The sequence below is a fragment of the Macaca mulatta genome, chromosome 17 (genome assembly GCF_049350105.2).
Source record: "Macaca mulatta isolate MMU2019108-1 chromosome 17, T2T-MMU8v2.0, whole genome shotgun sequence".
Classification (NCBI taxonomy): domain Eukaryota; kingdom Metazoa; phylum Chordata; class Mammalia; order Primates; family Cercopithecidae; genus Macaca; species Macaca mulatta.
This window is the reverse complement of record NC_133422.1, coordinates 72,542,826-72,568,314: the sequence shown is the minus strand read 5'-3', so window position 1 is coordinate 72,568,314 and position 25,489 is coordinate 72,542,826. Positions and strand designations below refer to the sequence as shown.

At 37.8% G+C, this 25,489-nt stretch overlaps 1 protein-coding gene across 3 annotated transcripts in view; it reads right to left on the bottom strand.

The window, feature by feature from the left end:
• Positions 1–9,928: 9,928 nt before the first annotated feature.
• Positions 9,929–25,489, bottom strand: part of SLAIN1 (SLAIN motif family member 1) — a 66,539-nt gene continuing 50,978 nt past the window's right edge. For all 3 annotated transcript variants that reach the window (XM_028837620.2, XM_028837621.2, XM_015121268.3), the window contains 3 exons: positions 21,068–21,223; positions 13,030–13,312; positions 9,929–11,013 (listed from right to left, as the gene is read on the bottom strand). In XM_028837620.2, coding sequence (XP_028693453.1) covers positions 10,938–11,013; positions 13,030–13,312; positions 21,068–21,223 — 515 coding nt within the window. In that variant the 3' untranslated portion in view covers positions 9,929–10,937. The remainder of the gene's footprint in view (positions 11,014–13,029; positions 13,313–21,067; positions 21,224–25,489) is intronic.

Below are 25,489 nucleotides of genomic sequence, written 5' to 3'. Positions count from 1 at the left end.
ATTTGCTCAACTCACTCCTTTTGAACTGGGTTCAAATCCAACTTCTGCCACTTAAGAGCTCTGCGTCCTGGCATAAGTTAACCTTTCTGCACCTGGGTCTCTCCATCTTTAAAATGGAGATAATAATAGTATTTACTTCCAGCAGGCTGTGTGAGGTTCACGTAAGTAAAACGTTCTAAAGAGCTACACAGAGTATCTGGCATATAGGAAAAGCATTATGTGCCGGTATTATTAAGAAATCATTTCCCATTGAATTTGAAATAAAGTTCAAAGTGCTTCATGTAGCCTTGAGGCTCCACAGGATTTTCCCTCTGCTTCTTCCTCCAACTCAGCTCTTACTTCTTTCCCCTTAGCCAGGGCTGGCTTCACTGGTGTGCCACCTGCACGGTACGCGGGGACCCATGCTTAGGAGAGTCCCAGAGTCCCAGGCTTGGTTTAATACCACTGTCACCATCCTGAAATTCTTAATATGTTTTCAACATGGGGCCCTGCCATTCCATTTTGTGCTAGGTCCTACAAATGATGTCACCAATGCTGACACCAGCACACTGAGGTCCCGCCATCCCAGCCTTCTGTTGATCCCTCAAATACCCCAAAATCTTCCCCATCTGTGCCTTTCTCCTTCTCTTCACTTGATTAACTCCTGTACATTTTCAGCTTAAATATCCTTTTCTCAGAAGAAGAGGTCCCAAGGATGATTATTTAAATGGGATACCTTCAGAGAACCCCCATTGAAATAATCCTTTTTCTCTTCCTCTCATTCCCTACCATTCTATATCTCAGCCCCTACTTTTTCCTTTGTAGAAAGGAAATAGTATTTTGCTTATTTGATTTGAACCTTTCTCACTAGAATCAGGAATGTAATTTCCATGAGGATAGGAATCATGCCTGACTAATTGGCTATTACACCCTCTGCATCTAGCACAAAACCTAACAAATAGTAGACCCTCAATAAATATTTGTTGAATGGATAAACTCAGGGCCTCATGTAAAATAATAACACTTAAGTTACCTGGAAAACCTTCTTATCCCATCAAAGTTGATCATTTCCTCTGTCCCAAAACCACTCTGTGTCTTTTTCTATCTTTTGTCGACACAATGCTGCATTGTTTATATGACTCTTCTCTCTGAATTTCAGAGAGCCTAAAAGTCTGTATATGATCTCTTCTCCCCAGTCCCAGGCTGACACTTCAATTGCACATACATAGATTAGGTATAATACTAGGGGTCCTTATACTGCCTAGAAGAATGGTAAAGGTAAAGATTAATGCAGATGCAAATTGTAATTTCTTGGGTAACCACTAAACGAATAGCAAAAGACAATTAGGGTATAATTTTCAAATTAGTAGGAAATTAAAACAGAATGATAAAGCCATCTAAAGTAAGACCAAAATGGAAACCAAAGGAACAGACACAACAAACAGAAAGCTCATAAAAAGGTGACAGATTGAAATCTAAATATATTATTGATTACTTTAAATACTAATGGTTTAAATGATGAAGTTGAGTCCACAATTTCCATACTAGATTTTTAAAAAAATCAACAAACTATATGATGCTTAACATAAGAATTCTAATAGTTTGAAAGTAAAAGTTTTAAAAATATACATTATATAAGCACAAAAAGAAATCTGATGTGTTTAAAATTCAAAGTCCTTAACATAGTCGTGATATCAGAAAAGTAGATTTCAAGACATTAAAAAAAGATAAAGAATAGTTCCATTGATAATAGGTCTACTTTGCCAGGAAGATAAAACATGTTAAATATGTATACACTAAAGTCATACGGTGTATGTCAAAAAACATAAAGCAAATTTGACAGAACTGTAAGGGGAAACAGTTACATTCGCCATTATAGAGGGAGGTTTTATCACAACTCTTGGAAATAGAATAAGTATATACAACATTGGATTGTAAAACATGACATGATCTGACCTCTAATTCCTGAAGGCTTCACCAGAGATTTGTCACATATTTAAGGGAAAAATAATTCCAATATTACACAAATTCTTCCAGATAGAAAAAGACAAAATATCCCCAACTCACTCTGTGAGATTAATGCTATCATCATTCCAAAGCTTAATAGAGACGGTTTTTTAAAAAATTATAGACCAATTTTATTCCTAAAATTGGACAAAAATCCTAAGCATTAGAAAATCAAATACATCTCTCTTTTAAAAATCACAATCATAACTAAATTGGGTATATCTCAATAATTCAAAGTGGATTCAACATTTGAAAAATCTGTGTCAAAGTCAGCATATTACCAGATTAAATGAGATAATCATTTTAATCTACTACTAACAATAGATTATTAATAGAATCATATTTTATACATGCAGAAAAAATCTGTTAAAATTCACATTCTTTCACAATAAAATAATACTATTAGCAAATTTAAAACTAAGGGCAAAATAGAAAACCTTTTTTCTGAAAATAGCAAAGAGAGAAAGATACCTTTTATTATATATTTAATATTGCATCAAAGACCATAGACAAGAAAGAAAAAAAATACAAATAGGAAAGGAAGAAATAATCTAACACCCCTACGTTTGACTGTATATACAGATACAGTTTCTATGTATTCTAAAGACAAGTTAATATAAACCAACATAAATTTAAGGTTGTTGAATAAAACATTAAAAAGAAACCACTAGAGATAAAATTTTTTAAAATATCATTTACAATAGCATAAAAATCAAATACTTAGAAATTAATCTGGCAAGATTTCTCCATAGAAAACCTATACAATTTTAATACTACATTTAAGAATACTTGAATCAGTAAGAGGTAGACCATATTCACAAATTATAAGACTTGAAATTGTAAAGATTCAATTTCCCCCAATTGAATGCAAACTCAATCAAAATTCCAATAGGATATTTTTCTTGAACTTGACCTGCTTGCTCAAAAATGTATACGGAAATGCAAAGAGACAAGAATAGTCAAAACACTCTTAAGCAAAAACAAGGGAGCAGGATTGCTCTGCTATTTAGAAAATCTTATATAAGGCTACGGTGATTAAAACAATATGGCTCTGGTGCAAAAATAGACAAGTCCCAAACAGACAAATATAAAGCTATGACAAAGAGCAGTGGGGTAAGGATGAAGTTTGTCAGTGTTACTGGGACAATTAAACATGCACATGGAAAATATAAAATACAATTGTAACCATACTTTATACAATATGCAAAGATCAAATCCAGGCAGATTACGAATTTATAGGAGAAAAGTAAAATAACAAAACTTCTAGAATAAAGGAGAATGTATTCATGATCCTAGGGTAAGGAAATATTCCTTAAACAAGACACAAAAGAGTAACCTTAAAAAATGGCAAATTGTACTATACTAAAATAATTCTATTTATCAAAACACTCTATTAAGGGAAATAAAAGTCACGCTACATAGTGGGAAGATATTTTTATAACACATATAACTGAAAGAAGGACTACAGCAGAATATATGAAGAACTACTGCAATTAGCAAGAAAACCCCAATAGAAAAATAGGCAAAAGATCTGAACAGAAATCCATCCAATAAATGAATGAAAAGGAAAAGGTACTGGTCTTACTGGCAACCAGGGAAATGCAAATTAAAACCACAATGAGACATTGCTACACACCTACAGTTTAAAAAGTTAAAGACTAACAATATCAAGGATGAACAGCAAGGATATACTGGAATTCTCATACACTGCTGGCAAAAACGTAATATCATACAGTTATTTTGGAAATTGGCTGGGATTATCTGGTAAAGTTAATGGAAATGTTTTACAGGAAGCTTTTATAATTAAGATGGTCCCAATCATCTTCACCTCCAGCATTCACATTTTTGTGTCATTCTCTCCCCATGAATAAGGGCTGGACATAGTGGCTGGCTTCTAATGAACAGATTATGGCAAAAGTGATGAGACCTCACTTTCAAGATTACGTTTAAAAGGCCTTAATTTCCATCTTGCTGGATCATTCTGATGAAGCAAGGTGCTAGTTTTTGACCTGCCCAAGGAGAGTTCCACATGACAAGAGACTGTGAGAACAGCTTCTGTTGACAGCACACAAGGAAATGGGTTCTGCCAACAACCACAAAAGTGAACTTGGAAGCAGATTCTTCCACAAGCAAGCTTGAGATGACTGCATCCTTGTAAGAAACCCTAAGCCAGAGAACCCAGCTAAGCCATTGCCAGATGCCAGACCCACAGAAACTGAGAAAATATTGTTTTAAATGACTAAGTATTGTGCTAACTTGTTACACAGCATTAGCTAACTAGTACAAGTGTAAACCATGCTAGATTGTCTGTATTAACCCAACACAACAACTACCCTCCACATAAGAGAACAAAGCATCCTCTCTTCTGTGTGAGTTCCAGGTTGTTATCCATGGTATCTCCTGTGAGCAACTCACATGAGATAAAGGGCCTAAGTGCCCTAGATCTCAGTCCTGTGTCCTCTCCTATCCACCTGAACTCACTTTGGTGATCTCTGCCAGAACCATGGCTTTTTGAACCTTCTCCCAGCCATAGCCTTCCCCATATCTGTTATCCTCCTAGTTGATCAGCCCAAAACCCTTGGAGTTTTTCCTCAATTGTTAACACAGCTCATCCAATGCAATGGTTCATCCAAACCAAAGAAATCTTATGGTTTTATTTCCAGAATATATCTAAAAATCTGACCACTTTACCATCTCAAATGCTACCACACTGGTTACCACACTGGTTCAATTCTTCATCATCTCATTTGAAAGACTGAAATACTTGAATTCATTTTGCTGGCATCTACATTTGGCCTCCTACAATCCATCCTCACCAAGTGCCAGGTTAATGCTTTTTAAAATAAGTGAAATCCCATACTCTGCTGCCCAAACCCACGCAACTGCTTCCTGTTTCAGAGTAAAGTCAAAGTCCATTTGTAGCCCACCATGTCCTACCTGGCCTTGCCCCATCACCTTTCTGAACTCATCTCTGTGGCTTTACTCTTTGTTCCCTGTTTGTAGACACATTGGCCTCCTTGCTATTCCTCAAACACACAGGCGTGCTCCACCTTACAGCCTTCACACAGGCTATTCCCTCTTTTTTAGCAGCTTTTCTCAAAGGGAATTCTGCAAATCATCCAGAGGGCTCATTCAATAGATCTGGGATGATGCTTGAGAATATGAGTTTCTAACAAGTTCTCAAAAGATGCTGCTGGTGTGAGAACTACACTTTGGAACCACTGCCCTGGGACATCCACTCTCTATAATGTATTAAATTCTTTCCTGTGCATTTAGAATAATAATAGTTATAAACCCTCCTGGGAAGAACTGCGAAAAGAGTCACTTCAACTATTTCATGTTCCATAGAACTCCAGGTGAAAAAGGTTGTGAAACATCTTCAGGATTAACTCTCCATCGTCAAGCCTCTGCTCATACTAGCTCCTTAATGATATTGAAGCGGCATCATTTGTCTGGGGCAACACCCGAGGTTCGTTGTCTCACACTAAGAAAAATGAAGACCACAAGGTGCGGGTTTAAGAGCAGAAAGTTTAATAGGTGAAATAAACAAAAGAAAAGCTCCCCCATGTAGAGGGAGAGGGATTCCGAATGGATCTCCCTGTTAGCAGCGGGATGCGGTTGGTTTTATAGAGGGGCTTGAGGAAGTGATGTCTGATTTACACAAGGCCCAAGGGAATGATTGGACGAGGTGTGACATTTACATGGTCCTCGAAGACACTGGCCATCCCACCCCAATCTTTTCTTATCCAGATGGGGTTTCTACCGGGCCAACGCCATGACACTTGCACATGTGGTGACAAGGAAAAGGGAAGAGAAAACCTTCATGTTCAATGCTTCCGGCACAGCTGCCAGCATTCACGTGTGCAAGCTTCCGGCTTGCTTATCTAGGCCTGCAGCTTGATTTTTCAGGCTGCTTTTTGTTAGAAAAGAAATGATTTGGGGGCTGCCTTTCATTAAAAGAAAAACCTTACCAAAGACTCCTGTACCCTCACTAACTGCCTAGTTTCTTTTTAACTCCTATATTAATATCTACTAAGGTGACCCTTTTAATAGTGTGATCTCTCCCCACCCCTATTTTCTCTTAACTCCTCTTGCCTTGATCTCCTTTTTTCTCCCACAGAACTTATGACCTAACCTGCAGTGATTTTCTTACCTGTTTATGGTTTATGTTCTCTCCCCACCAAGAATGTAAAAGCCAAGATGAAGGGATCTTTGTTATTTTATTGCAAGGGCTAAGCAGACATTTTTGAATATAAATCAAACATTTGAGTGAAGAATGAATTGAATCCTTTAATTTTCTCTGCAGAATAAAAGGTGATTTTTTAAAAAAAATATACCAGCTACATGTGTTCCTTGGAAGAGAGCAGAGTTGTGGGGAAAAGTGAGACTTTTGAGTCAGATAAACCTGGATTCAAAGATTAGCTTCACTATTCACTAGCTAAATGTTTACCCAAGGCGAATGTCACTAATATGGTCTGTATATTTTGTCCCCTCCAAATCTCATGTTGAAATGTAATCCCCAGTGTTGAAAGCGAGTTTGTGGGAGGTTTCTGGTTCATGGAGCAGATTCCCTCTTGAATGGCTTGCTGTCCTCCCCAGGTTAGTATGTTCACACGAGAGCTCTAAAGAGCCTGGCCCTCCTCCCTCTCTCTTGTTCCCTCCCACCATGTGATACACCGACTCCCCCATTTGCCTTCTGCCATTACTGTAAACTTCCTGACTCCTCACAGGAAGCTGAGCAAATGTTGGCACCATGCTTCCTGTACACTCTGCAAAACTGTGGGTCAATTAAACCTCTTTTCTTTATAAATCACCCAGACTCAGGTATTTCTTTATAGCAATGCAAAAAATAAAACACAGACAATTAGTACTGAGGAGTAGGGCATTGCTATAAAGATACCTGAAGATGTCAAAGTGGCTTTAGAACAGGGTAAAGACAGAGGTTAGTTTGGAGGCTAAAGACAGGAAGATGAGGGAAAGTTTGGAACTTCTTAGAAACTGTTTGAATGGTTGTGACCAAAATGCTGATAGAGATATGGACAGTGAAGGCCAGGCTGAAGAGGCCTCAAATGCAAATGAGGAACTTATTGGGAATTGGAGTAAAGGTTCCCCTTGTTGCTCCTCAGCAAAGAGCTTGCTGCATTGTGCCCATGTCCTAGGAATCTGTGGAAGGTTGAACTTAAGACGACTTAGGGTATCTGGCGGAAGTTTCTAAGCAGCAAAGCGTTCAAGAAGTGCTATGGCTGCTTCTAACAGCCTATAATCAGACACAGAAGCAAAGAGATGACTTAAAGGTCAGAATATATAAAAGGGAAGCAGATCATAAAATTTGGAAAAGTCAGCCGGGTGCAGTGGCTCACACCTTGTAATCCCAGCACTTTGGGAGGCTGAGGTAGGCAGATCAACCTGAGGTCAGGAGTTCGAGAATAGCCTGGCCAACATGGCAAAACCCAGTCTCTACTTAAAATACAAAAATTAGCCGGTGTGGTGGTGCATGTCTGTAGTCCCAGCTACTCTACTCTGGAGGCTAAGGCAGGAGAATAACTTGAACCCAGGAGGTGGAGGTTACAGTGAGCTGAGATCATGGCACTGCACTCTAGCCTGGGCAACAGAGCAAGATCTGTCTAGAAAACAAAAAAACAAAAAAACAAAAAAAACTGGAAAAGTCACAACCTGGCCCTGGCCCTGTGGTAGAGAAGGAATCCAAGTGGCCTGTGGAGCAACCACGTGAGAGATTAGCATGACAGAAAAAGAGCCAAATGTGAATATCCAAGAGAATGGGGAAAAGGCCTCAAAGGCATTTCAGAAATCTCTGAGGCAGTCCATTGCATCACAGGCTCAGGAGCCCTATGGTGGAAGAATGGTTTAAGAGGCCAGGCCCACTGCACGGTACAGCCTCAGGGTATTGTTCCCTATATCCCAGCTAATCTGGCCCCTGCCTCAGCTCAAAGGGCCACAAACACATCTTGGGCTGCCTCTTTAGAGGGCAATTCATAAGCCTTGGTGGCTCCTACATGGTGTTAAGTCTGAAAATACACAGAATGCAAGAGTGAAGGAGGCCTGGCAGCTTTCATCTAGTTTCAGTGGATGTATCAGAAAGCCTGGGTGTCCAGGCAGAAGCCTGCCACAGAGGCAGAGCCCTCACAGCAGCCTCTACCAGGGTGGTGCTAAAGGGAAATGTGGAGTTGGAGGCCCCCTGCAGAGCTGCCGCTGGGGATGGCCTAGTGCAGCTGTGGGAAGGGGGTTGCTGCCCTTCAGACCCCAGAATGGTAAAGCCACTGGCAGTTTACATCCTGAGCCTGCAAAAACTGCATGCACTCAACTCCAGCCTGTGAGGGCAGCCACATGAGCTGCACCCAGCAAAACCACAGAGGCAGAGCTGCCCAAAGCCTTGGGAGCCCACCCCTTGCACCAGTGTGTCCTGAATGGAGGACATGGGGTCAAAGGAAATTATTTTGGAGCTTTAAGATTTAATGACTACCATGCTGGGTTTCAGACTTATGTGTGGCCTGTTGCCCCTTTCTTTTGGCCAATTTCTCCCTTTTGGAATGGAAATGTTTGCCCAATGCCTGTACCATCATTGTATCTTGGAAGTAAATAACTTGTTTTGATAATACAGGTTCATAGGTGGAAGAAGATGAGTCTCAGATGAGACTCAGGACTTTGGACTTGTTGTTGGAATGAATTAAAATTTTGGGCAACTGTTGGGAAGAGAAGATTATATTTTGCAATCCAAGGAGGGCATGAGACTTGGGGGCCGGGGCACAACAATATGGTTTGGATATCTGTCCCCTCCAAATCTCATGTTGAAATGTGACCCCCAATGTTGGAGGTGGGGCCTGGTGGAGGGTGATTGGATCACGGGGCCAGATCCCTCATAAATGGCTTAGTGCCATCTCCTGGGTGATAAGTGAGCTCTCACTCTGAGTTCGCACAAATCTGGTTGTTTTTTAAAAAGTGTGGAAACCCCACCCCACCCCTTGCTGTCACTCTCGCCATGTGATGCACCAGCTCCCCCTTTGCCTTCTGCCATGACTATGAGCTTTCTGAGGCCTCACCAAAAGCCAAGCAGATGCTGGCACCATGCTTCCTGTACACCCTGCAGAACCATGAGCCAATTAAACCTCTTTTCTTTATAAATTACCCAACCTCAGGTATTCCTTTATAGTGATGCAAAAAACTGACAAATAGTCACCTCTGTGGGACTCGTGTCTTCATCTTTAAAATGGTGATAATAGTAGGTGAAAGTTAGACCTAGATAAATGTATATAAAACATCTTGCACAGTTCTTTTGACTGAAGGGATGCTTAATAAATATTACTTCCCTTTTCATATCTCAACTCCTCTAGGTCACATTCCACTTAAAGTGCAAGTTATTTAAACAAACATTCCTTTTAGTTCTAGACAGAATTACATACAAAGGTATACTTTAAAAAAACTAAAAACCTCTAATGACTATAGGTAGAACTCCATTTTAAAACCTAACATAAAAACTTTGCGTAAACTTCCCACAGTACCTTCAAGTAAAGTTTTCCAACATTTATCAAATATAATGTAGAATAAGGCTAGCACTTTGCTATTTTACTGACACTGAGAAAGTATTTCAAATTCAACTCCTACAAAATAAAATAAAATCTCCACTGACAATGTTCATCTGTAAATGTGTTTCTCAGCGACATGCTGCGTGAGTTTTAGTGGCCTCTTTAAATGAACCTAAACCTCACTGTAAATCTACCTAACTGATGTAAGAAAATCACACATTTCTTATCAGGAATATTTGGGAAAAGAAAAATAATTTTATGAATGTGAATATTCTAAGTCTACCTGCTTAAGATATAAATGCCCTGCACGAGAACAGGGTAACAATAACCATTTTCACAATTGTAGTGAAACACATGTGTAGTTATACTGTTTATGCTGCACATTCATGCATGATCTGGTATTGCTGAAATAGAGTCTTTATTTCTGAACATTCCAAAACAGCAGTGTACACAGTAACAAATATTAAGTTATATGCCATAAGAAAGCATTCATTAGTGCAAATGGATTTTGTAAAAGGTCTATCAAAAAGATTTATTTGCTTTAAAATGCATTCATTTCCAGAAGCATTGTTAATAAAACATTACAGTTTCATCCTTTGTAATAAAGTATTGAAAATCAATTGTGGTACAGTAGCAAACATTGCAGGTATTAAGTGCAATGAGCTCATGATGCCGTTATAAATATGAAACCCATGTATGACAATAAATTAACAATGAAAAAGACAGGACCATTTAATTCTGCTGTCTGGCTATCTCCTTGCAATGCTTCAAATTATGTTGTGCTCATTCAACACAAAATTATGTCTCTCAAATTGCATGATGTGTTTTTGCTGATATATCCCTAGAGCTAAAAAAATAGTACCTTACCACAAAAATATTTTTATGGCACAAAATTTAAGTTGTTCCATAGTGGTTCACATAGGTGTAAAAAGAAATAGGCACAAAAAATAAAATTCCTGTAAACTATAAAAAAGTAAATTTCAAAGCATACATTATAGAACCTAGTTGTCAATATGCAATGTATTAAAATACAGAACATGTAATGGAAAGATGTTTAGAACACGTAAGTAAATTGAACAAGTTACTTTAAAAAACTTCTATGGCAAAGCATTATTGATACATCTCAATTCTCTCAAAAAGTATTCAGGTACAGAGCAGTTCTACAAAAACTTCCTAGATCTAAGTGTCACAATACTGCAACCATGGGTTTGAGACTGTTGCAGTATCTCAGGCAAATATTTAAGTGCAATAATTAGTCTCTGGTGACTGGTCCATTGAGAAACAATGCAGTAAATATATTAAAACACAAAAGGGAAAGAATATCCCAACATCCACTGCTACCCAGCCAGCTAGGTAACACAACCCTCATTTTTACTTCTTTCCCATTTCTCAAGGGTACATAAAACTGCATCAGTAGCAACCATCTCTCCAATTTCCATCCCTCAGAGTGCTGAGTGAAGACAGAGGCTTTGGAGGCTGAAGAAAACTAAAAAGAGACAAGAAAAACACAGAGAGATTGTTAATAATCCTGTGAGTCACATTACTTACTTTGACCTACTCTCCCATCTATGCTCCTCCACTGCAGTAATGAGAAGCCATTGGCAGTATCTCAAGTGTGCCTTGTGGTTCACACTTACGGGTCTTCACTGCATGCTTATCTCCCAAAGCCCCAGTTCATGGCAGAGTGTCATGCGTGTTGTATTTGCACAAGTAAATTTCCAACATAAATAAAGGGGCCAATACCCTTAATGTGTAAAACATATTTTAAAATAAGAAAATACAGACTCCTGGCTAGAAAAATGGCCTAAAAACATAAATGGTTACTCTGTTGAATACAAACAGCAACTGAATACGAATAAACTTTCAAAACCGTATTAGTAATTAAAGATTTGCCTATCATGTTGGCAAAACATTTAAAAAGAACCTTCGGCTGAGTGCAGTGGCTCACACCTATAATCCCAACACTTTGGGAGGCCAAGGCAACAGGAACACTTGAGGCCAGGCATTCAAGACCAGCTTGGGCAACACAGCAAGACCTTTATCTCTACAATTTTTTTTTTCAAATTATCTGGGAGTGGTGGCATGCACTATAGTCCTAGCAAGGCAGGAGGATCACTTGAGCCCAGGAGTTTGAGGTTACAACAAGCTATGACCACACCACTGCACTCCAGCCTGGGCAAAAGAGCAAGACCCTGTCTCTAAAAAAATACATAAAATAAAAAATTTAAATTAAAAAAAATTAAAAGGAATAATACCTAGTATTTGCTTAAGTTTGGGGAAACAGACCATCTTATATTGTCTAGCAGTGACCTTTCCAAGTGTTTAGTTTGGAGACACAAATTCAAGGATAAATGTATGGTCTATAATAACCATATATATCAAATAATGTGATTCTAGTCAGCCATCAGCATGATGACGCAGCTCGGCATTTACAAAGCAGAATAAGCCAAAAATTACTGAATAAATAAACATGTACCAAAATTGTTTCTATCTGGTAGTAGGATTATGGGTCAGTCTTTACTTTTCTATTTTTCAACAGTTTCTGTTTTTTGAAATTTGTTGTTGATCTGAGCATCCATTACTTCTAAACAAAAAACAGAACTATTTATATATCCATAAATGCATAAAGACAGAAAAAATTGCTTGTTCTACCTCTTTCAAATTTTTACTATGTTTCCTCCTTCTCCTTCTTCATATCCTAATTTCTTGAAAGAGCTGTCTGTATTTACTGTCTTTATTTCCTCAATCTTTCTTCAAACCACTTTTATGGATTTTTAATATAAGACACTCCATAATATTCAGTTCAAGAAGGGTACATCATGACCAAGAGCTGGACTAAAATGTCCTTTGAAGTAGGAAAAAAAACTCTGAAACTTTGAAGGGGAAAAAAAATTTCTACCTGAACCATACTGAACTTACCAACATAAGCTGATAAAGCCCCAGGTGAATGTCATTAAGATGCTTTTCAAACCATAAATGTGTGGGAGGAGGGTGTGCATGTGCACATATGCCTGACACATTTTTCCATATTTTGACTAAAAATGACTGATTCAACAAATATTTGAGATCCTACCCATACTGGGCATAGTTCTTGGCATTAGGGACACACAGCAATGAACCAAAGAGTCAACTCCCCCTGCCCTACAATTTTTGGATAGAGCTGCCGTCTGAGCAAAGACCTGAAGGAGGCACAGAGCAAGTCGTGCAAGTAACTTGGGAGAAGAAAGCTACAAAAGCTCTGGAGACAGAGCTTGTCTGGTAAAAGCAAAAGTGTTAGGAGTGATAGTGATGAGGGAGTAGGGGAAGAAAATGATATCAGAGAGAAGGGGACCTGACCCACACAGGGATATCCATCACTTTTCAAAGGGAGGAGAGCACAAGTCAGGCCACAAAGGGTAGTGACTTACTAAGGTTAAAGTGAGCCAAAGGAAAGGTCAGCGTGTGTCTGGAGCAGTTTCTAGTTCCAAACTGCAAATGAAATTATGCAAATAAAGATTCTTACCTTCTAACAGGTTGTGCAATTTTGCTTCGAGGCAGGTTACTCCCATTTATTGCCAACGAAGGTCTTGGGAGTGCACTGCGACCCATTATCCCAGAAGCTGCAGCTTTGTTCGGTGTGGGGATTCCTGTGTTGGAATACAGCTGTAAGCCGTTTGATACAGGCATGTTACTGCTGCCTTGAACGGTTGGACTCACATAGGCTGTGGCTTTAAGAGGTTGTCGGATAGACACTGGGAAATGCCCCACGCTGTGGACTCTGTGTTGAAGCTGTCCTGGTGATGGAACTAGAAGAGAAAATGATATTCATGTGAGCGAGCTTCTACCACTATCCAACTTAGGAAATGTGTGCTATTTTCAGAAGAGCCAATTATGCCTGAGAGTACAATATACACAGAAGGAGATAAATGGAATATAGGCTCCAGATGGCACTGAGTCATGGAAAATTCTAATCCTTGATACGGATCTCCTGGTCTGTCCATGAGCCACATTTTGAAGTGCCTGGCTATATGCAGAAGCCAGTTCTAAGCACAGCCTCCTTTCCTTTACAAATGTGATGATCTCTGAGTTCTTACAAGACAAAGTCTTCCCTGCTTGCTTGCTAGAAATTAGGATTTCTTGATGCTTGCTTTGGTGGTGGTTCCATGAAAACAAAATGAGGAGATATTTTAATAGTTGTTATTATAGAAAAGAAGACAGAGGTGGTATCTGTAGGTACAAACAGTTTATTACAGATATATTCCTTAAATAATATTCATACGTCATTTATCTCTCTTTGAGTTGCTGGGCATTATTACATATATAATAGTAGCAAAACTTATAAAATGAAGGGAACCGGGAACTCTCTGGGTAAGAACCCTTAAAAATTTCATCTATATACTGACCCAACTTTGTGTATCATTTCACATTAAAAGGTAACAAACTGGTAGGCAGAAGTTTTTAAATTTTTTAATCCCTTTCTGCAAGAAAAACAATCAAATTTAACAGAAACTTATGCACAGATTCTGCCTACTAACTACCCAAGCCTTTGCTGCCTAGTACTTGCAACATGGTTAAACATGGACATACCCTGTTTTCTAAAACAGTTGAATTTACTTAATCATAAAATATATGATAAATACTTTTTTGAAATAAATATAAGGGGGAAAAAACCCCAAAAAAGTATCTATGGTTTTATTTATCATCTCTTGAAAATATTTCCTTAAATTTAGTTTTTCCTTAAAAAAATTTGCGCAAGTATACAAGGCAAAATCTATACACAGAAATACTGATACGTATGTTATCAAAAAGATAACACATCATGATCAAGCAGGTTTCATCCCAGGGATACAGAAATGGTTTAACATAGGCAAATCAGTAAATGTGATACATCACATAAACAGAATTAAAAACAAAAACTATATGATCATCTCAATAGATACAAAAAAAGCATCTGATAAAATCCAGCATCCCTTTATGATAAAAACAAAATAGGCATAGAAGGGACTTACTTCAAAGTAATAAAAGCGATATATGACAAACCCATAGTCAACATCATATTGAATGGGGAAAAGTTGAAAGCATTCCCCCTGAGAACTGGAACAAAACATCCTTCACAAGGACGTCCACTTTCGCCATTTCTTTTTTTTTTTTTTTTTTTTTTTTTTTTTTTTTTTTTTGAGACGGAGTCTCGCTCTGTCACCCAGGCTGGAGTGCAGTGGCCGGATCTCAGCTCACCGCAAGCTCCGCCTCCCGGGTTTACGCCATTCTCCTGCCTCAGCCTCCCGAGTAGCTGGGACTACAGGCGCCTGCCACCTCGCCCGGCTAAGTTTTTTGTATTTTTAGTAGAGACGGGGTTTCACTGTGTTAGCCAGGATGGTCTCGATCTCCTGACCTCGTGATCCGCCCGTCTCGGCCTCCCAAAGTGCTGGGATTATAGGCTTGAGCCACCGCGCCCGGCCAACACTTTCGCCATTTCTAGTCAACATAACACAGGAAGTCCTAGCCAGAGTACTTACAGGAGAGAAGGAAATAAAGGGCATCGAAATTGGAAAAGAGGAAGTCAAACTGTCACTGTTTGCCAATGATATGATTGTATATCTAGAAAACCCTGAAGACTCATCCAGAAAGCTCCTAGATCTGATGAATGGATTCGGTAAAGTCTCAGGATACAAAATCAATGTACACACATCAGTAGCACGGCTATATACCAACAACCACCAAGCTGAAAATTAAATCAGGAACTCAATCCCTTTTATAACATCTGTAAAATACAAAATAAAATACTTAGAAATATCCTTAACCAAGGAGGTGAAAAATCTCTACAGGGAAAACTACAAAACACTGTTGAAAGAAATCACAAATGACACAAACAAAAACACATCCCATACTCATGAATTGGAAGAATCAATATTGTAAAATGACCATACTGCCCAAAGCAATCTACAGATTCAATGCAATTCTATCAAAATACCACCATCATTCTTCGTGGAACCAGAAAAAACAATCCTAAAATTCATATGGAACCAAAAAACAGCCCATATAGCCAAAGCAAGACTAAGCAAAAAGATCTGGAGGCACCACATTAACCAACTTCAAATTATACTACAAGGCTACAGTTACCAAAACAGCATGGTACTGCTATAAAAATAGGCACATAGACCAAACAATAAAGAATCCAGAAATATACCCTAATATTTACAGCCAACTGATCTTCGACAAAGCATACAAAAACATAAATTGGGGAAAGGACACCCTATTCAGTAAACGGTGCTGGGAAAACTGGCAAGTCACATGTAGAAGAATGAAACTGAATCCTCATCTCTCACCTTACACAAAAATCCACTCAAAATGGATCAAAGACTTAAATCTAAGACCTGAAACCATAAAAATTCTAGAAGATAATATTGGAAAAATTCTTTTGGACATTGGCTTAGACAAAGAAATCATGACTAAAATCCCAAAAGCAAAGGCAACTCAAACAAAAATAAATAAACGGTACCTAATTAAACTAAAAAGCTTCTGCACACCAAAATAAATAATCAGTGAGTAAACAGACAACTCACAGAGTAGAAAAAAATATCTGCAAACTATGCATCTGACAAAGGACTAATAGCCAGAATCTACAAGGAACTCAAATAAATCAGCAAGAAAAAAAAAAAAAAAAGTAACCCCATCAAAAAGTGGGCAAAGGGCATGAATTGATATTTCTCAAAAAAAGATACACAGCCAACAGACAAATGAAAAAATGCTCAACATCACTAATCATTAGGGAAATGCAAATTAAAACCACAATGAGATACCACCTTACCCTAATTAAAATGTCAAAAACAACAGATGTTGGTGTGGACATGGCAAAAGGGATGGCCATAATTAAAAAGTCAAAAACAACAGATGTTGGTGTGGACATGGCAAAAGGGAACACTTTTACACTGCTGATGGGAGTGTAAATTAGTAGAACCACTATGGAAAACAGTATGAAGATTCCTTAAAGTACTAAAAGTAGAATTACCATTTGATCCAGCAATCCCACTCCTGGGTATCTACCCAAAGGAAAAGATGTCATTATATGAAAAAAAAGACACATTCACACGCATGTTTATAGCAGCACCATTCGCAATGGCTTAGATATGGAACCAACCTAAGTGCCCATCAACCAACGGGTGGATAAAGAAAATGTGGTATATATACATCAAGGAATACTACTCACCCATAAAAAGAAACAAAGTAATATTTTGCAGCAACTTGGATGGAGCTAGAGGCCATTATTCTAAATCAAATAACTCAGGAATGGAAAAGTAAATATTGTATGTTCTCACGTGTCAGTGGGAGCTTAGCTATGAGGATGCAAAGGCATAAGAAGGAGATAATGGACTCTGGGGACTTGTGGGGAAGTTGGGGAGGGTGCTGAGGGATAAAAACTACATACTGGGTACAGTGTACACTGCTTCAGTAACAGGTGCATCAAAATCTCAGAAATCACCACTAAAGAACTCATCCATGTAACCAAAAACCAGCTATACCCCAAAAACTATTGAAATAAGAAAAAAAAAAAAAAAGAAATGCCGATATATGTGTATAGTAGTCAAAAAACTTTATAAAAAATAAGGTCTATATAAGATTCTCCCTTAGGTGTATTCCCATTTAGCTTCGTGACACAGCAAAGTTCTCTTGGTTGACAAATCATCTCTTAAGATTCTTTCTAACCAATTCTGTAATGCCTTAATTTGCTAGTTTTTAACCATGCAATTTTTTAATATACTCGTTCAGCAACTGTAACAAGTCTACTGCACTAACACAAGATGTTAATAATAGGGGAAACTAAGAGGATACAGAGGGTGAGGGATTATATGGGAATTCTCTGTACTTCCTGTTCAATTTTTCTATAAGCTGAAAACTGCTTTAAAAAAGTTAATTTTTAAAAAACCTTCAATACATGAATTTGGCTCAATTTCTTCTGAAGCATAATATACATAAAATACATATATCTTAAGTCTAAGCTCAGTGAATGTTCAAAGTGAACATGTTCATGTAACCACTCCTCCTATCAAGATAAAAAGCATCACCAGCACCTTATAAGGCTCTCTCATGCCTCTTCCTAGTCAAAACTCCTCCAAAGGTAAGTGTTATTCCCACTTTTATCACAACGACTGTTTTTTCCTATTTTGAGGAAATTCCTAGGAACAGACTTACTAGTATGTTAACCTTTTAATCTGGCTTCTTTCACTAGACACTTTGTCTGTGAGATTCACCTGTGTTGCTGTGTTACTAAGCAGTATTCCATTGTATGAATGTGATTATTCCCCTGATGACAGAAAGCTAGGTTATTTCTAATTTGGGGTTTTGTGAACCTTCTTGAACATGTTTTGGTGATCATATGCACTCACTATGTTGGGTAACTATTAGGAGATATTAATTTAGCAAAGTTGCTGGATTCAATATCAAAACACAAAAATCAATTCTATTCAAAATACCAGCAAACTAGTAGAAACTGAAAGAAACCTGAGGAAATATTTACAAAAACACTACTTAATAAAAATCACAATACCTAGAAATTACTTTAACTATAGAAACACAAAACCTCTATATAGAAAGCTACAAAACTTCACTGATATTAAAGACCTAAGTCAATGAAGGACTATTCCACATTAATGGATGCAAAGACTTAATATTGTTAAGATCTTCCAAAAATTGATCTACAGAGTCAATGAAATTCCAGAACAGTTTATTCAGGAATACAATCCTACTATCTCTCCTACATATAACATATATCACCACCCTTGATTTTAAAAAAAACACACATAAGAGAAATTAGTTAAAATTAATAGGCATAATCCTAATTTTACAAATGAGAAAACGAGACTGATAAAGAATGCTCAACTTTCCAAAAAGTTTATTATTAAGAAAAGACCCAAAACCGGGTCTTTGACTACAACTGTGTTCCTCCTTCTATACTTGCAGCCTTTCCAACTCTCTATCCTACCTCTGTTCTTTCCTGAAAGCAAAATGGCCCAGAACTAGTAATTGTCATGATAAGAATTTAGAATGCAGAAATAACAGTGGCTTAGAATGCTCAGAAATGAAAGTAAATGAGAGCATAATCTTAAGATTTGAAACAAAAGTTATGGGAGTCCTCTTTCTCCTACACATTATTATTCTTCTTGGGGGCTTTCTCTCAGTATTATGCTTGACTTAGAAATGATGATTTTTATAATTTCCTCATTTCTTTTACATGTATGAATTAGAATCTACTACAAAGAAGATGTTCCCCTCTTTCTATTTATCCAATTAAGTATGAATCCATGCATATTTATTTTATTCCATCAGTTATAATCCATTACCATAATTATTTACTCTGTGGCTCAAACTGTCCCATATTTGGCCATTAGGAGATTCCTTCTACTTGGTTCCTGTATCCTTTTGACATTTCCCATCATTTTGGGGGCACTTCAATCAAAACTGAACATTCTTTGCAGTGTACATTCTATTTTGGGTTACATACACTTTTCTGGCACTCAAATCTGCTATTAATACACACTGAGTTGGAGTCAACAAAAATTCCTAATTGTTACCATATTCGCTATTCTCAAAACTGTATTTCTCTCATCCTGCACTTACACTATTGATTTTCTTTTTTTCTTTTTCCAAGATAGGGTCTCATTCTATCTATTGCCCAGGCTGGAGTGCAGTGGTGCAATCTCAGCTCACTGTAGCCTCAACCTCCTGAGTTCAAGTGATCCTCCTAGCTTGGCCTTCCAAGTAGCTAGCACTACAGACATTGGCCATCACGCCTGGCTAATTTTTGTATTTTTTGTAGAGACGGGGTTTCATCATGTGGTCTAGGCTGGTACACTACTGATTTTTGTAATTCAGATATAGAATTGTATATTTCTATCAGCTAAGTTTCTTCATGATACATTTAGCCCATTGTTGTAACCTCCTGACATAAAATCAGTTATTAGTTCTCTCAGTTTCCACCATTAGCAAATTTCATAGGTTGTTTCCGTGTCCTTATACAAGTCATTGGTTCAAATATTTAACAGGTCAAGCCTTAACATAGAATCCTGTGGCATTCATTCAAGCATTCACTGAGTTCCTTATGTTCAGGTAACATGTCAGGCACTGGGAACAGAAAATCAAATAAATGATGGTCCAAGCCCAGAGGGAGCTTACAATCTAGTAAGGAAGACAAATACATTAATGGTAAAACATGGTACATTGAATAACAGAGGTAAGCACCAAAAATCTAATCCACTCTAGCATTGTTTGGGGGGTATTTGAGAAAGTGTGTTAGGGTGATCAAGTAAGCAATGAAAACTTCCAAGGGCATGGTATTTGGACTGTATTATAAAAGTAAATAGGAGTAAACTGAACGAAGAAGGAAAAGGAAGAATGCTAAGCAGAGAAGAACAACACGTGGAGCTAGAATATCCTAACAGTTAAAAGCATAAGCTCTGGGAGTAACCAGACCTAGGTCTGCCTCTCTGCTCTTCCACCTGCATGGCCTTGGACAAACTGTTCCTTAACCTGTCAGAACTGTTCCCTCTTCCACAAAATAAGAATGGCAGTAGAAACTAATTCATAGAGTTGTTGGTAGAACTAAATAAGATAATGAATATAAACTAGTTAGCACTGTTCCTTGTACAGAGTAAATGATGTCACTTGGTTGTTAGGAACTAAAACAAAGAAATGAAAGACCACTGCATGTTAGGGAGATACAATTTGACACCCAAAACTAAGTTTGAGGGAGAAGAGCTACAAATCATTTTAGATTTAGACTTAAGACATCTGTTTGATGACTCTTGGCCAGTACACTCAGAACACACTCAGCCTCCCAAGTTTGGGCATTTTTATGAATGCTGGTAATATGACCTTGTGCCTTCCTCCTAGAGGTCAGTGTAAGACTTAACTGCAATAACCCATAGAGACAGCATGAGTAGGAATCGGGGGGGATGCCAAAACAGCACATCCCCACATAAAGTGAAGACACACAGCACTAGGCCTAATGCTCACTGTGTCGCTCACTGCTGGGTGAAACATAGAAAGTAAGTAACAGAATGTGGGGTAAGCTAAAATAGAGTGGATAAAAACTACTTTAGACACACTAAAATATAACTTCATTTAGGGGGAAAAAGGACAAAAGTATGCACAGGTGAAAACCAAGACAAAAGGAATGGCTAGACAGAATTAAGTGTGCTTATTCAGGTAGACAGCTAGAAAGGGGAGGATCTGCAAGGAAAAAAATTTTTGTATGATGAGTGGATAAATCAATCACCATGTAGTACTTCTACTATCTTAGGATATAAAGGACTACAAATAATTTACTATTATTATATAATTAACAATTTACTACTATTAATTGATACCACAGGCACTGGTAAAAATACTATTCAACTCTAATGGTGAAATAAAAAAATAAGTTACAGGGCAAGGAGAAAAGTTTAGTGTTCTTGCAAGTAAATATAAAGAAATGGAACAGTAAGTTATTTTCCTTACAATTAAAAATTATAAAAAATAATTATACAATTATACAACATATAATTATATCAAATAATTATACTCACTACAAGACTGTATTCTTGAAATTCCATTTCCAGCTCCATGCAAGCTTGAGTCAAAACTCTGACTATTTCGCACGGTGACTGGAGAACTAACATTGCTACTAATGGCAGTTGTACTTGGCATCCGGGCTAGGTTAGGCATACTTCTTCGGAGTTTATCTGGAAAAGAATTTACTAAGTTAAAAATGACAGATGTTATGCAGCCAAAATACTAGCTTTCAAAAGCAAATAACAAAAGTCATATTGTGGTCAACAATAAATAAAAAGTACTATATGCTGATGATCAAGCTTTCTAACCTATTGTACAGGAAAACACACTCCCCAACCAGAAGGGTTCCACCAAATAAACATGTGTGATGGTTAATATTGAGCGCCAACTTGATTGGATTGAAGGATGTAAAGCATTGTTCCTGGGTGTGTCTGTAAGGGGTGTTGCCAAAGCAGATTAACATTTGAGTCAATGGACTGGTTGGGGCAGACCCACCCTCCATCTGGGTAGGCACCATCTAATCAGCTGCTAGCACAGCTAGGATAAAAGCGCAGAAGAACGTGGAAGGAGCAGACATCACTTTTCTCCAGTGCTGGAGGCTTCCTGTCCTTGAGCATCACACTCCAAGTTCTTCAGCTTGTGGACTCTCAGGCTTACATCAGTGGTTGCCTGGGGCTCACAGGCCTTTGGCCACAGACTGAAAGCTGCACTGTCAGCTTCCCTACTTTTGAGGATTTGGGACTCCGACTGTCTTCCTTGCTCCTCAGATTGCAGACAGCCTATCATGGGACCTCACCTTGTGATTGTGTGAGTCAATGCTCCTTAATAAATGCCCCTTCATATATACATTTATTCTATTAGTTCTGTCCCTCTAGAGAACCCTGACTAATACAATGTGTTAAAGAAGAACAAGACTTCTATAAAAAGACACAGGGACTACCTAAGCAGTTAGCTATCTGTTCCTATTCAATAAATGGCTAAAATTATATTTAAAAAGTTAGAAAATAATATTACAGTCATTTAATTTACCAAAACAACCCTAGAAATTGTTACATGCTTCTTAAAAAAAAAAAAAAAAAGAAACCTAGAAGAATCAAAACCAACATTTACTGAATCTTTTGCTACCATATCAAAATGGAACAAATTAATAAAATTAAAACTTCAGATGTCTTGAAATATCCACTCATGACATTAACATGACCACATTAATCTCTGGAAAGTTTTAACTTTCATGAGTATGCCACCAAATGTTTGGAAAAGAAAAAGACCAAGAGAATAGCTTCAATTTTTTTTGCCTTGCTAAGTTCATCTTCTGCCACCAAGAGGCAGCAGAGAGTCACATACAGATCTCAACGTTGAGATGTGTGAAATTACACATGTGAAATAAGCCAGCCACAAGACCACAAGTCTATGAGACACTTTTTCCTTGATCAATACACATTCCCCAAAAAACTAAAGTACCTATGTCATGTCATTTAAGCTGGGAAAAAAAAAGCATATATACGAGTACTAAGCCATAACTAATTCAAGGACAAGTACTGAATTCATTTCTTTCTCCCCTTCACACTACTCCTTCTGCATTACTTAGATCCACAAACTGTAGCCCTGTCCAGCACATCACCTAATCCAAAAGTCTGGGAGTCTCTCAAGATTCACCTTCTCTTTGCACCATACTTTCCAAGTCCTGTTAATTCTGCCTCATAAACATTTAATGAATCTTCCACTACCACCTAGTTCTTACCTTACTATTTATCACCTACATTTTCACAAAATTCTCTTAATTGGTCTCCATGTACCCTTGTGTCTTGTTTCTCCCATCCATCTCCCATACAGCCGATTCCACTCTTCCTACAGCACAGCACACATCTAGTCACCCACTTGCTGAAATCCCTCCAATTCCAATTCCTCCCCTGCTCCTTCTACTGAAAGGTCAAGCTCCTGAGCACACCCTAGATGAGGCCTTCAAGGCACAGGCTCTTTATACTTCTCCGGCCTGACCTCTCAGCCTGCTCCCCAACCACAGGGGAGAACTCTCATACCTGTGAGCAGGCTGGTCCCTCCATGTGGACACCCATTCTCACTTTGGAGAAGGAACAAATGAACAAGGGAACAAACATTTACTGTGTTTACACTAAATACCAGGCACTCTGTGAGCTGTTGGGGATATCACAGTGTATTAGGCAGATACAGTCCCGAGTCTCATTGAGTTTATAGTCAAGATTGATGGTCTAGGTTTATAGTCTATACCAGTGCTTCTCAATCCTTCCCCACCCATTGTTGATCCTAAAGAGAAAATGTAAAACAAATTTAATTAAACTTAAAATTAAATTTTCTCCCAAAGTAAATAATAAAGATTAACATTTTGATAGGGGTAAACCATGGAAGATCATAAATCACTGTAATATCTAAAATTTTTTTCACCCCTCCAACTTACAAGATCTTTTTATCTTTATTGATATATACTCCCAAACACTAAAGTGCACATATCAGAGCATTCAATCTTGTGGTCATTTTCTTTCAAGCAAAACCAGAAAATAATGATATACTTGAATACTAATCCAAAAGGCATTCAAGTCAAAATCAAACTCAGCTCTTCTCATTCCCCCTTCATACACTGCTCCTTTGACATTACTAACACCTATTAAATGTTGCCATGGCCAGCAATTTTTGCCCCCTTGGAGTGGAAAAGACAGAAGATTAAACAAGCACAATAAGTATACTTAGATAATATGTATAATAAGAAAGCATAAGAAATTGCAGAGAGTGCTACAGTAAAAAGCACAAAAGAATATTTTACTCATGTGGCTCTTACTAATACTTTAAGATTTGGCACAATTATCCCCAGCATAGAGAAGCTTTTCTATGGACTTCCCAGCTGAGCCATCTACCTCTTACACATTTCTTTACTTTCTGTGTGTAGTTCTAAAGTAAGGATGCTCAAATATTGCCACTGACTGTTAGATTCCTGGGTACTTTTCCTCATTATCTTCTTGAGGCCTATTTTTAACAATCGTATGTCTCATATTCCCAAATTCCTATTAAAGTTCCCAGCCTCAAACAGCAGGTACGTCATATATCAGCAAATATTATGTGTATGATTTGGCAGACAGTGTGTAGTAAGAAGAGAGGAATTAGAAGGATTCATCTCTACATACTCTTAGTGGCCACATCTAGATCTTTTGAATATCATAAAATCTAGTGTAAAAAAGTCAGCCTCTATCAGTACTAGACTATTTTCACTATATATATTTCATATATATATATATATATATATATATATATTTAAGCAGCAGGGAGGCACAAGAACATAATTATATGCTATTGAGAAAATTAATTGAGCTTCTATATTTCTTTTTAAAATCTCTCTCCAACTATTTACTATAATAGTTTTCATATATATAGAAATGTTTAAAAATAGTATCATAAACACCTGTTTTTCCACCTGGCTATACTAGTTGTTTCCATTTTGCCATATTTAATTCATCTCCACATATACATTTGTTTGCTTTGCTAAATGAGATAAAACTTCAGACATCTTGACACTTTTAATGTACATTGTAATTCTATAGAATCACAATATTGTAAACACATGTCAACAATTTAACAATATCATATGATAATCTGCATACAAAATTTTTCAGACATCCCAAGAATATCCTTCATAAGTTTTTCCTCTAAACCACGATCCAATCGAGGTCCATACGTTACACTTGGTTATGTCTCTAATCTGTGTTAGCCTTTAAAACCAATCTTTACTCATATTTAAGCAACAAGTCAGTTTTACAAAGCTTTAATCTTGAAATATGCTCTTAAAAATAAGGTCTTCCCAAATGTAAATATTTAGGACAGTATTCCCCTTGGAACAAAGCTGTGATCTCCAACTTGTGTCAGACCATCTGGAAATGAGGTACATTTTCTGTCAAACAATGTGAATTTTTTTTTTTTTTTTTTTTGAGGTGGAGTCTGGCTCTGTCGCCCAGGCTGGAGTGCAGTGGTGCGATCTTGGCTTACCGCAACCTCTACCTCCCGGGTTCACGCCATTCTCCTGCCTCAGCCTCCCGAGTAGCTGGGACCACAGGCGCCCACCACCACGCCCGGCTAATTTTTTGTATTTTTAGTAGAGACGGGGTTTCACCGTGTTAGCCAGGATGATCTCAATCGCCTGACCTCGTGATCCGCCCGCCTCGGCCTTCCAAAGTGCTGAGATTACAGGCGTGAGCCACCGTGCCCAGCCACAGTGTGGAATGTTTTAATAACCACATATACTTTAAAGTTCAGGGAACCAAAAGTAATGTTCTATTTCTATCTTAACAAGAAATCAGCAGTTTAATCTTCAAGGACTGAGATGCTGCAGGAAACTGGAAGAACAGAACAAGTAAAGAATTCAAATGAGTTTGCTCACATTAAAGAGGCAGCAAGACTCATCACTCTATGAA